The sequence below is a fragment of the Sciurus carolinensis genome, chromosome 7, assembly GCF_902686445.1.
Source record: "Sciurus carolinensis chromosome 7, mSciCar1.2, whole genome shotgun sequence".
In the NCBI taxonomy this organism is placed as follows: domain Eukaryota; kingdom Metazoa; phylum Chordata; class Mammalia; order Rodentia; family Sciuridae; genus Sciurus; species Sciurus carolinensis.
In genome coordinates this window covers 14,565,163-14,578,924 of record NC_062219.1, presented here as the reverse complement: position 1 = coordinate 14,578,924, position 13,762 = coordinate 14,565,163, and the positions used below count along the sequence as shown (strand labels likewise).

The 13,762-nt window shown below is 40.0% G+C and overlaps 1 protein-coding gene across 14 annotated transcripts in view; it reads right to left on the bottom strand.

The window, feature by feature from the left end:
• Syne1 (spectrin repeat containing nuclear envelope protein 1) overlaps positions 1–13,762 on the bottom strand; it is a 443,098-nt gene that overhangs the window by 110,810 nt on the left and 318,526 nt on the right. For 10 of the 14 annotated variants that reach the window (XM_047557257.1, XM_047557256.1, XM_047557258.1 and 7 more), the window contains 2 exons: positions 4,055–4,189; positions 2,688–2,797 (listed from right to left, as the gene is read on the bottom strand). In XM_047557257.1, the coding sequence (XP_047413213.1) occupies positions 2,688–2,797; positions 4,055–4,189 (245 nt within the window). The remainder of the gene's footprint in view (positions 1–2,687; positions 2,798–4,054; positions 4,190–13,762) is intronic. The other 4 variants (XM_047557248.1, XM_047557251.1, XM_047557253.1 and 1 more) reach the window with 1 other exon arrangement.

Genomic DNA, 13,762 nt, shown 5'->3' with positions numbered 1-13,762 from the left:
TTCTTTCAAAACTACTTTTATATTTGAAAAGAGCAATTTCTAGCTGTTTGTCTGTCATTTGGGTTCTTTCCAATGCTGAAGGTCAGGGAAAGAAAAAAATTCATGGCCAAAAATTGCAGAAGATCCCAGCTACTTCTTTTTGGAACTATGCACGTCCTGAGGATGCAATGTGCTGATTGGCTTTTTTTTTAAATAATTTTGTGCAAAGATACAGAAAACTGCGAGGGATGGGTAGACATCTTAGGTGCATTGGAAACAGGAAATGCACAGTGAAGGCAAATCTCAGTCCAGATGGGTTTGCTACAGACACCTAGGTATGTATTATGGCTTCATCTGCTCTTTTTGTTTTCTTTTATTTTCTTCCTCTTTTTTTTTTCTTTTTTTTGGCAATGCTGGAGAATGAACCCAGGACCTATGCATCTCAGCAGGTGCTCTACCACTAAGCTGCACCCCAGATCCTTATCAGCATTTTTAAACATGATGATAATAGATATTTCTTAAAACAGCTTCATATTTTTGACATAACTTTTATAGTTTTAGGGTTATTTAAATATAACTCCTAACTATAAATATCATAATCATATTCATTTATATTCTTTTAAATTGACACGTGTTAACTGGTCCCCATTTGTAGTTTCTTGGTTTTGCTTTTTTTCCTCGCATTCCTTCCCGTGTCCTATGGCCTTTGTCATAAGATCCCTACTGCAATTGCACCTGCTGTCTATCCTTTATCATTTGCCCTGGAAATTCCTATCTGTATGTAGGTGTCAGAAATTCAAGCATGTATTCACTTATAAATATATTTACTACTTTTAATTCATAAAAATCACAACAGAAAAATTTGTTGTAAAGTTGGGAAATATTAAATGTCTATATTTTATAATACCTATATCTCCATCTACACACATGATCAAGCACTGAGGAGATAAGTCAGCAACATCAAGTCAACATTGAATAAACTGTAAAGAAGTTTAAAAAAAAATTCCCCCAAACTAAATGGGAGGCAATGCAGAACAAATTCTTTAAAAAAAATCATATTATGTGCATATATAAATATTCCAAAAGGAATTGTGCTTCTACGTATAAGTAAAAAGAACCAATCAAATATAAGTAAATAGACAAATGAAAGGACGTATAGTAGAGTAGAGAAGGAGGGGAGGGAGGATGAGAGGGCAAAGGTCAGGGGGAGCAGGAACTGAAATCGAATTCCATGCATGTGTGAGTTTGTCAGGATGAACCCAACTCTGTGTATAACTATAAAGCTCTAATTAAAAAAAAAAAAAAAAATCCCCTTTCTGTGCTCAACCAAAATTAGTCTGATTTATCCACATTCTATCTTGGTTCATATCCACATATACATTACACTTTCAATTTTAATTCATATTTTTACTTAGTATCATATATACAATTTCTGATAGTTATAAAACTTTTAATTTTATATATATTTATTTACACAAATTCTCTTTAGTTTTTTCATACTAGTGAGCATTTCTGCCTTTTCAATTATTTGGTATTATAAATAATATTTCAAAAATCATCTCCATAATGTATATATTTTCTGCTTCACATTATATCCCTGGGGGGGTGGGGATGTTCAGAAGTAGAAAACAAGGTCAAAGTTATTTGTGAAAGGATACTTATTAATCACAGCCTGTACCTCACATGAACACAGAGTTTTGTTGAAGCCCATTTTTGTTTAAGATTTTAAAGTTGTCTATATATCCTCTTGGTTGATAGTTCCAATGTTGTTGTTTTTGTTGTTGTTGTTGGTACTGGGGATTGAACCCAGGGTGCTCAGTGCTCAACCAAAGCTACATCCCCAGTTCTTTTAAAAAAATTATTATTTTTGTTTTGAGACAGGGTCTCCCTAAGCTGGTGAGCCTGGCCTCAAATTTGCAATCCTCCTGCCTCAGCCTCCTGATTTCCTGAGCTTGCAGGTGTGTGCCAACCACCCAGTTTCACCCAGTTTTGTGATGATGGTTGTTGTTTGTTATTTGAATTCTACACATGAGCAAACTGAGGCTCAGAGTTGAGTGGTATTTCCCTGGAATAAAACTCAGACCTGACTAAAAATTAGAGCTATCCCATGGTATTGCAATACCTTTACCTCCTTACCTCTCTAATCAAACTCTTCAACTTGAAAATTCTCCAACTAACTTCCTTCATTTTGCTTTTAACATTTTATTTTTCTGAGTCTAGAACTTTCAAAGTCTCCACTCTGGAAACATTCCAAGCTCAAGGACTTTACATGTAGAAATTATAGAAATTGACCTACTGTAAAAAGTCAAGATATTTTAGAGGGTACATCTATTTATTTTTTTTTTTCTCATGAGGTTAGGGGAAGATAAGCTCTTGAGGAAATGCTCTGCAGTTACATATAATTCGCTTAGAAGCATCATAGATCCAATTCTCTAATGCATTTCCTATTGGATTTAGAAAATAAACTCATGAGCATCTTTGGACAGATGTGCTGAGAACACGGGAAGGTGAGCAAAGAAGTTAGCCATTACGGTTACTAGTGAGGTTCGTGCTTTGCAAAAAATAATCAACGTGCAAGTACATTTCATATCCTAAAGTGAAAACAAATGACCACATTTTGCATAGAATGTTTGAAATAAAAATTTGAGTGAGATGATGCCATTTCCCCCAGTGTCAGGGAAACATGGAGAAGAGTGTCTGAAACGTACCCACGGCCACTAGAGGTCTCTGAAGCCGAGTGCTGGGTCAGGATCTCCTCTCCACGACTGGCTACAGATCGCAGGAGGCTCTTCTGTTCCGCTAATTCTTGTTCCAGCTCCTGATCAAGGGACGGGACAAATGCAAACATCTTTTTGTCATTTCAGTCATTGTTTGCCATCTCAGTTCTGTCTAGGAAATCTGCAGAGAACTTGGACACTAAGCTTTAAATTTGCACATTGTATAAAAGGTATGGTTTAGAGGTGTGCTTTAGATAAATATTCAAACATGTCTGTATTCTATAGCTGTCTTTTGCTTTGATAAAGGATATCTGAAAAAGCTGGGTAAATCAGTGAGAAAAGAAAATTTCCCTGGGCAATCCTGCCCTCTAGTGGTATAAAATGCACTTTCACTTTTCAAAATAAATAAATAAACAAAACTGCTTGCCAGAACAGATTCTTGAAAGTAGCTGCTCTCTCTATTCTTCACTTACTTTATTACTTTTTTTAAGACCCCCCCTTTTTTTTTTTTTTTTGCAGTACTAAGGATTGAACTCAGGGCCTCAATAAAGCTGGGAAAGCGTGCTATCACCAATCTAGCCCTCCATTCCCTTTTATTTTATTTTGAGACAGCAGCTCACTAAATTGCCCAGGCTGGATTTGGACTGGTGATTCTCCTGCCTCAGCCTCCAAGTTGCTGGCATTGCAAGGGTGTGCCACCACACCCAAGCTCACTACTTTATAAATTGGATTATCGATGGATTTGGTTTCACCTTCATTATTTGCAGGAAACTCACTTGTTCTTTGGGAAAAGGAAACCTTTTAAATTGTCCTTTATACAAAGCTAAGTTATCAAGGCAAAAACCATTCTTAGTCATAAAACTCATTTGTTTCACTGGGTAACAATTTGCAACAACATTTTCTGACGGTGTCTACTTGGAAGTGAAAACAAATGACAATTCTTTGAAGAAAAACATGAGATTCAGATTTCTACCAATTCTCCAAGGCCTTCCTGAGTTTGGTTTTCTTGCAGTGCTGCACACTGAACAAGGGACCAGTTGCGTGCTAGGCAAGCCCTCTACCACTGAGTCACATCCCCAATTTTTACTATAATAAAATACACTTGAATGAGAGCTAATCTGAAAGTAGAGTAGGTATCCATGAGGCAGGTTATAGCTGAGTTATACCATTTGTGAACTTAAAAACAAGTTTTTTGGAAAGACTGGTCTCTAAAATAATAATGATCACGAGTAAGTACATTAAAAGGTTAATCACATCTTGCTTCATTCAAAGTGAGGGAACTTTAGTGAAAAAACAACATTTCCCTCCAGTTTTTCTTTGGCAGATCTACGGGCTAGTGAGGGCAGGAGAAGCTTTACTTTCTGTTGCTGGAGACTGTTCTGGCGCTGGTGGGTCCTCGTAGTGCGAGCTTGAGCCAGCCATTCCTGCACACCGGGGCTCTGCGTGGCCGTGAGGTCAACATCGCTGTCCTCCTTCTCTTGTGTGGCGCCCTGCTTTTAATGAGGTAGAAATCAAAGGTCACACTCTCCACAGGAAAACCTTAATGGCAATGCAAAGAATTCTCTTTTGGTGTGGTCTGTATGATAACCAAAGCTACTCCAGCTGGTGAAGCCACATTCTTAAAAAGACAGTAACACAAAACCCATCTAATTTATGGCATTTTCAGGACTGAGAACAATAAACAGATGGTTATGCCCAGAAATATTTGAGGGGAAATCCATGTATTTCCAATGTGGTCACCAGATATTATTCCAGAATTTCTTTCCACAAAAATATAATGCTAGATCCTTTTATGATTTTTAAAAAAGATCATACGAAGGTAAAATGTTACTCAAATGATCATTATGCACCATAACTCACTGTCTTTGCTGTGAAAGTGTCAACCTTCCACCTTCTCTAAGTCCAATGGTACTTACCATGCAAGATATGCAGGTACTTGCTTCCTGAAGATTTTTCTAAAAGGTTATCTGTTTATTTATGTTTTGGTAAAGGGACGAAACCCAGAGGAACTTAAACACTGAGTTACACCCCCAGCCCCTTTTATCTTTTATTTTGAGACAGACATCTTTCTGTCATTCACTTGGTTGCTTAGGGCCTCACTAAGTTGCTGAGACTGGCTTTGAACTTGCCATCCTCCTGCCTCAGCCTCTCAAGCTGCTGGGATTACAGGCAGGTGCCTGGCCTAAAAGTTATTAATCAAAGAGATCTCAATGTCTTTGAGAAGAAGTAAGTCCAAAGCCCTATAAGGTAAGGTATCACACAACGAACTCAGGAAGAAGTTGACTTGATTTTCAATTCCCATGGAAGGAAATTTACTGTCCACAAGAACAAGGGGTCCAGGCGAGGGCTCCCCAGGGTGGCTGGGCCTCCTCTCTCCCACCCTCCACACTCCAGGATCCTTGCTCCAAGAGCTGCAGGATGTGGTCAACCACAGATCCCAACAAATCCCAACACACGTCAATAGACAGGGAGTCTTGTCCCTGACGCTTGATTTTACTGACCTTCAATGTCTACCCTATTTGGGCTCTAGAGTTGAATTAGTTTAAAAATTCTTGATTTTTGAGTGTCTGCTGTTTATATAGTTATGTTTACAGTTTTCTCTGTATGAGAATTACTCTGCTCAAGTATGAGAAATCTTTAAGTGTCTTTTTTTCAAAGTGCAATAAAAATGTCATTTAGCTGTGGGCATGGTGGGTTCTTACAAATTCAAAAAATGAACTGAATCTTTAAAATGATTATTAAAGAGAGCTCTGAGAAAGGAGGTTCCCTCCCTCTGCTGTACCACCAGTCCACCCACTGCTTCCGTGAAGTCTGGCAAGGACAAAGACAAAAAAGTACTTATCACCTAGGCAAGAGTTCAGCCTTCCTGTCTGGCTATTCTAGTGGGACCTGAAAGGCCCCCAAATGCTAACTATCACGTGGGTTGGGTTCTGAATGAGAGCTTCTCCACTCACCTACCCTTATGTCAAACGGTCAATTACACAATTTTAAGATAACTCTTCACGAAATACACAAGGAGAGTCAGTGTTCCACAAAGAAGAAGCCAGAGGAGGGCCCTGGTGGGGAAATGGACAATGACCAACAAGAGCAGCTGAAAAGCTGATCTAGTAAGTGCTGCAAGGACAGAGCCAGAGGTAACGGGGCAGAAAGGGAAGGGGAGCCCTCTCAGGGTGGCTGAGAACCACTTCTGAACAGACAGCTGCTTTGAGCTCTGAATGAACCCGCAGGATCCAGGCAGGGGCACCCCAGGCCTAGGAGCAGGTGGCACAGAGGCCCTCCGAGGAAAGAAATTTGGCACTTGGGAGAGCACAGGAGCAGTGAGGAGGCCAGCATGGTGGGATCTGGTGGGGCAGAGATCAGGGTCACTGCACAGGCTGCGTCCACAGAGCTGCATCCAGCCATCCATTCTGCAGCTGCTCCCTCCCCTGGTTCCTACCAGATCTAACCATGGATGAGACCCACCTTTCCAACTCACAGAGGCCCAGCTCTCCCTCCTGTTATCAGAATTTTACACTCACCATTCCTGGGAAATAGGTGGGGCTTGTTGACCTTTCTGATTTTTCTCACTGGAGTTCCACGATTCAACAGAACGTGTGAGAGAATGGACTGTCCCATTAGCTTGGCACCTTTGGTATCAGTGCTTGGACTAAATGGACTGAAGCTCAGTCAAACCCAGAGGCAAAATTATGTACACCCCCACTGGGCTCTCCCACATTGTTCCCAAGCTCCCAATTATTCCCTTTTCTTTAAGATGATCCAGTGTTCCAGGAAAAAAAAAAAAAATTTTAAATGTGGCTTACTTAGAAAAATGAATATGTCCTAAAATACGCTATTTGCATTTTGCAATTATTTTCAGAATGGGGGACTGATCACACCCAGTTCATTAAAATCCTTTCTCCCTAGGGGGACAAGGGGAGAGGACCACAGGGAGGGAGGAAAAGGGGAAAGGGAGGCCTTGGGGATTGAAATGGATCCACTTCTGTTGTATGCATGTAAGAATATGCCACAATGAAACTCGCTCTTCCATATAATCATTAGCTAATAATAATAATAATCAAAAGTAAAAAACAGAAAACTCCCCTCCTTGCCTCCCAGGTATGTTTCTCAAAGCTACGCAGTGACTTTCCTGAAGGTGGGGTGTTTGGGGCGGGTGGGCATTCTTCCCACCTAAAGCCCACGATTTTCTACATGTAAAAGTTCTCTGCCATCTAAGAGTGCTCCAGCTTCCGAGAACAAATTCCAAGGGCCTCTCAGGGCTCTTCCAGGCGAGGAAGCAGCAGGTCAGACAGGACTGGCAGGGAATGACAGGATGACACAGAGTGACCCCTCAAGGAGTCAATTCAAAGTCATTCCCAGTCAGCTGCCCCAACTGGCAGGCTGGCCACACCTGCTGGCATTCCTTCCTGGGATCCAGGCCACTTCCTCTCTGCCCTTCTCTTCAGCAAAGGCTTGTTTTTCAGAGCCCAGCTGGAAGATTCCTTTGGAAACTTCTCACAGTCCCAGGCCCACCCACTCTCTTCCTCAGGTTACTACCCTGCTGGGAGTGTTCCTTTCGAATTCCTCACACCACACGCGTGCTCCTAAAAACTGGCAATTGAAATGTCAGCCCTAAGAACAAGTGTCACGTTGACACGCTCAAGAGACATTCAGGTTCTAGGACTCAGATTGGGGAAGGGTTTCTTATTTGACTAACCGAGTCCACAGATTCAGAGAATAATAAATTAAGCAGCAGAGGCATATTATGTGTTTTCTATGTGGCTATGTTTGGTTTTTCAGTCAGTGAATTTTAAACCTAAGAGTTTGACCACAGGAAGCAAAAAATGAGTAAGAATCCAGATCAGATTTCATTACCTTTCCCCGTGGGAGGAGGAGGCCCTGCCAGGAGAAATGTGATTTGGTAATTACTTTCTGTGAGGTGTGACAATAGTTTTCTCTGGTATCTGGGGACCAGGAAGGAAGGCAGTTTCTGTCAGCGACCTGAGCTGTTTATTTTGGAAATACTACAACGGTAACCACTTTTGCCAGGAACATTCCTTGGAAGATAGTGAGGATTGGGAGATGCTGAACATTAAATAAAACATTGTACCATAAAGCATGCTATTATTTATATAGGGCAAACTCTCTGCTCCTTTGATGTCTGATAATGTGTGAAGGGACCTATGTTCTTTTTATCGGTACTGGGATTGAACTCAGGAATGCTCTAGCACTGAGCTACCTGCCCAGCCTTTTTTTCTTTTTTTGTCTTTCCATTTTTATTTTGAGACAGGACCTTGCTAAGTTGCCTCAGCCTCTCCAATTGCTGGGCTTACTGGTATGCACCACTCTGCCTGGCTGGACCTACGGTTCTTAAGAAGGAAGGAATTCAAGACAAACTTTTACATGCCCTTCAAGTCGAAATCTCTTCATGTAGAGAAACAGTCTATCTCAGGTTGTTCACTGACACCCACACAAGTCCAGTTAGTCAAAAGGTACACAGGTAAAAGGTATTGCCCTTCTTCAGGCACAGAAGCACCAAGAAACTGCATGTTGGGGCCTGGGACGTGTGTTAGTGGCACAGCGTGTGCTTAACACACACAAGGCCTGGGTTCGAGCCCCAGCACCAACAAAATAAAAATTAAAAAAATAATAAAGAAATTGTGCCCATGATGTAGCCACATAAGACTTGGGAAGGTGTTAGAACCCCTCTGGAGCCATGTCAGCCCCAATTATAGGACACGACCTTACCAACGTCTGCATTCAATGGAGGATTCCCCCTCCCCCCTTACCTTAGCTAATTTCCACCCTGAATTATTTTAGTGTTCTACACGAAGAGAAATCATTCTTTTCATGGCGCTGATAATGTAAACAGGTCTACTTTTATTTCCATGGATGAAAAAATAATCCTGAAAAGGCCAAATTCTTTTTTTAAAAACCCCATCAATATTTTATATGCTAGAAATTCCATTAGAAGAAAGATGGTAGAATTTATAGCTATTTTTAAAATAACCCCTGACTGATTTCAATGCAGTAAAACACTACCACATTTTTCTGAGTCTGCATATCACCCAGCAGCACTCTCAGGAAAGCTTATACTTATGGCAAAGTCAGAGCTTTATTCCATCTAAACCATTTCTGTGGCACTGGGCAGGATCTGCTGGCTGTGGGCCCAGCACACTGTCAGCATCCTCAGCCCAGTCTGAACCAGTAGCATGCCAGGAGCTCCTCTCCTCCCAAGGGTGGTTTGGGAACAGCTGGTTGTCACTGTCACATTGCTGTGATTTCAGCATCTATTGTACACATTACATTACTTCATTAAAATCCTTAGGATAAACCAGGTGCCGTGGTGCATGCCTGTATTCCCAGCAACTTGGGAGGCCGAAGCAGGAGGATTGCCAAGTTTGAGGCCAGCCTGAGCAACCTATGAAGACTCTGTCTCAAAATAAAATAAAAAAGGGTTGAGGATATAACTAAATGGTACAAGGTTTGCCTACCATGTGTGAGAACCTATGTTCAAACCACAAAACAAAACAAAATAAAAAATCCTCAGGGCAAACTTTTTTTAACTTCAATACCATAGTCTCCCCTTACCTGATTTCACTTGCTTATAGTTGACTATGGTTGAAAAATATTATTTGTCTTGGTTCTTACAAGATAGAGAAACCAAACTCACAGAACTTCTATTAAAGTATTGTTATAAATGTTCTGTTCTATTATTAGTAATTGTTGCCGATTTCATACTGTGCCTAATTTAAAAATTAAACCTTCTCATAGGTATGTACATATAGGAAAAACCTAACACATATAGGGCTGGGTTTCACACTCCCACTGGAAGTCTTGGGTCATCCCAGGGGAGAAGAGGGCACTACCATATTATTACCCCTAGTTTACAGATGAGGAAACTGATTATTAAAAAGCTGCAGAAAGCTCAGGACTTTGCCCCAGGCTGCCTGGTTAAGAACTGGTAGAACCAGGACTCAGCTGCAGAATGGTGGCCCAAGAGAAAATCTGAGCAAGTGGAGATGCTTTATTTGGAGCAACAAGGATCTAAAATATTAGAAGTGCCAATATCTAAACACCGGGAGATTTTATAAATAAATGCAAATTTCCCATCTCTTGAAGAACCATCAGATCTAGCAAAGGTCCCTGTGACTCCTCATCTGAGGAAAACTAAGGCTGCTCATCAGATGGGAGAACCACCAGTCCAGGGCCTGATCCCTCATTTAAACACCCTTCCTAAGCTCTGAGGCCTTCGGGTTTGTGGTCATTGACTTTAACCCAGGTATACATGCCAGCATCAGGCCACCCCTTCCTCTCCCACCTGAGGGGCAGGGCAACATGAGATTCTTGCATATGATGGCTAACACACATCAAAAACAGTGAGAACTTACTCTTTCAGTGTCTCTAGAGATTACATCATTCACAGAGCACCACAGAAAAACCAGAAGGCATCGAATGGTACCAGGATAAAACCTCTAACAAAACTAAGTGAGCTGTATACTTTTACACTTAGAAAATCAGTCTAGTTTTGTGCAGTTTGATTAAACAATTTCTTTCTTCTTTAATTATAAAATCAGGTTGCATTTTAAAGGAAGTAAATTTATCTACTTATTTTAATTTTTTATTGAAGCATCTCCCTTTCCCCTCTCCTCCTCCCCTGGTCTCCCTTTCCCCCCTTTTCTATGGTCTCTTCATGAGATCTTCCCTTTGCCCCTCCCCCTCCTTTTTTTCTCTCTAGTTTCTACATCTGAGAGAAAACATAGGACTCTTGTTTTTTTGAGTCTGGCTTATTTTACTTAACATAATGTTCTCAAGTTCCATCCATTTTCCTGGAAAATGACATAATTTCATTCTTCTTTAAGATTGGGTAAAACTCCTTTGTATATAAACACCACATTTGTCTTTATCCATTCATCTTTTGACCGACACCTAGATTGGTTCCCTATCATAGACTGACACACAGATTGGCTCTTGTGAACTGTTATAAACATGGGTGTGTGTCTGACTGCTGTGCACTGATTTTAGTTCTTCTGACTAAATCCCAAGGAGTGGTATAGCTGGGTCATGTGGTAGGTCCATTCCTAGTCTTTTGAGGAAACTTCATCTGATCCAGAGCATCTGTACTAATAAACAACCTCACCAACAGTGTGTGAGCATTCCTTCCTCACACCCACATCCTTATCAACGTTTATTATATTTTGTGTTCTTAATGACTGCTATTCTAACTGGAGTGAGATGAAATCTTAGTGTAATTTTGGTTTGCTTTTTCCTGATGGACAAAGATGTCAAACATTTTTTTCCATGTATTTGTTGGCTATTTGTATTTCTTCTTTTAAGAAATATCTTTTTAGTTTATTTTCCCATTCATTGATTGGATTGCTTTTGGGGTGCTAAGTTATTTGAGTTCTTTATACATTCTGAGTAATCTGGCAGAAGAGTTTCTAGGAACTGTTTTTTCCCATTCCATAGGCTTTCTCTTCACACTCTTTTTTTCTGAAGGATGTAAGTTTAAAGGAAAAGTTGTATTTTGTTTTTATTGGCATTTATTTATCCAGTAGGGGATTCAAACCATCATTTCACATGTTCAGTGGTCATTTATTTTTCTTTTTTTTTGAAGCATCTCTTCAAATACTTTGACCATATTTCTGCTAGGTCATCTTTTCTTTTTGATTTATACAAGTTTCTTCCCTATTATCTTTTAACTTGGTTAGTTTTCTTTCTTTTTTTCCTTTTTTTTTTTTTTTGTTGCTTTTTGTCATCTAGAACTTTTTTACTTTCATAAAGTCGTATTAAAAAAAAAAAAAAACCCTAAAATTCTGGCTTCCAAAATCTTACTGGTGGAAGTTCTCCCTATTCTGTGATTTTTTTTTTTTTAAACAGTACTTATTCATGGAGAAATTTCAGGTTAATTTTTACATTTAAATCTTTAGTTCACTTGGGATGCATTTTTTCTGCTAAAGAAAAAAAAAGGAAGAGTTGGTATGGTGGTGCATGACTGTAATCCCTGTGACCCGGGAGGACGAGGCAGGAGGATCCTGAGTTCAAGGCCAGCCTCAGAAACTTATTAGACACTGTCTCGGAATGGAAAATAGTAAGGGTTGGGGACGTAGCACAGCGGTAGAGCACTCCTGGGTTCAATCCCCAGTCCCACAAAAACAAATAGGGTAAGAAATCCAGCTTATCACATTGCCAAGGATTTGCCTATTGATTATCATTTATGAGGAGAGTCATGTCTTGTCTACTGATTGGTAAGGCCACCCTAAACATTTATCATAGTTATATGCTGGGATCCCTTTTTGGAATATTTGTGCTGTTTGATTTTTACTTATATATTCTTTGTGTCAATGCCAAACTTTTAATTAGGTAATACTGTATTTTAATATATAAGACTAATGACCCTTATAAGTCTTCATTTTCAGAATTTTATAGGTATTTTCTTCTTTTATTTTATTTTATTTTTGGTATGGGAATGAATTCAGGGATTCATCCCAGGGCCTCACAAAACCTAGGTAAGCACTCTACAACTGAGCTACATCCCCCATCTGTTTTATAAAACTTTAATAATATATTGATATAGGGTCTGGCTAATTGGCCCAAGCTGGTCCTGAACTTTTGGTCCTCCTGCCTTAGTCTCCCAAGTAGAGGGGATTCCAGGCATGTACCACTGAGCCTGGCTCGTTTTTTGTTTGTATATATGAAAGTTACAGATTATTTATTTACTTATTTATTATGGTTGCTAAGGATTATTTTTAATAAGCTAATCATCTTCCTAATTTCTTCCAGTGTTTCTGAAAGTTTTAAGTTGATTAAGTTGATTATAATCATAATCATATGATTAGCAAAAAACTGAAAAATATGTAATTTAGCTCAAACTGAGAAACCATATAATCTTGTGTTTTACTATCTTATACTGAGAAAATAGAAGTAGTCACAGTGATCTGCCCTCAAGTTTCCTTTACAATATTTATGTCCTACTTTGTAAGAGCATTTGTACTCAGATGCAGCTGCTTTTCTTTCTCCTGGAATTTTTCTTTTACAAATTCTAAGTGGAGAAGGGGTTAACCTGCTGCCATCCATCACAGGGACAGCTATGGGGGGCAAGGGAAGGTACCTCTGAGGTACGATGGTCTCTCCACTGGCCCCTCATTCCACCCTGGTCCCCTATCGTGGGTACAAACTCATCATGTTGCCCCTCTGTTCCCAAACACTCCGAATGCTTCTCACCTTCCCCAGAGTCAAAGTCAATGTCTATCAGATGATCTCAAGATCTTTCAGAGCCAGGGACTCTTGTTACCCATTTTTATGGTGTGGAGGTTTATGTTTCCCTTAGAATTATACCTTGAAATCCATTTCCCAGGGTGGTGACATTAGGGGTTGGGGACTTAGGGGTGATTACTAGCGAAATTAGCTCTTTTATAAAAGAGAACCCAGAACGCTAGCGTTCCCCCTCCACCATGTGAGGACACAGTGAGAAGACACTATCTGTGAATCAGAAAGAGAGATCCCTCCCTGGGTGCTGAATCTGCTGGCACCTTGCTCCTGGAGTCTCAGCTTCCAGAACTGTGAATAATAAATCTTGTTGTTTATAAGCCACCAGATTGCAGCATTTTGTTACAGCAGCCTAAACAGGCTAAGACATGGTCCCATCTCATTTTCTACCACTGTCCTCTGACTTACTGCATTCCTGCCACACCGACTTTGAACAGACTTGGGAACCTTTGCTCTTGCTTTCCCTTTGCCTGGAACTCTCTTCCCTCACATCCATATGGTTCACTCCTTCAGTGTAAACTTTGCAGATTCCTTAGTTACCCTGTTTAAAGCTGAAAATCCTCCCAGTCCTGCCTTTCTGTATCCACTTGCCTTATGGAAGGTCACCAATAATTTTTTTATCATTTGGGTATATAATAATGCATTCTAATTTTATTTATTACCTGTCTCCCTCAACCATAATGCCCTGAAGATAGGATATATAGACATACAGATATAGACAGACAGTTGTTTTTCATGCTTCTTCACTCCATCATATACAATAGTAGCTGGCACATGGTAACTTCACAACAAATTTCGGCTTAAGTTTGCATAGGATGATA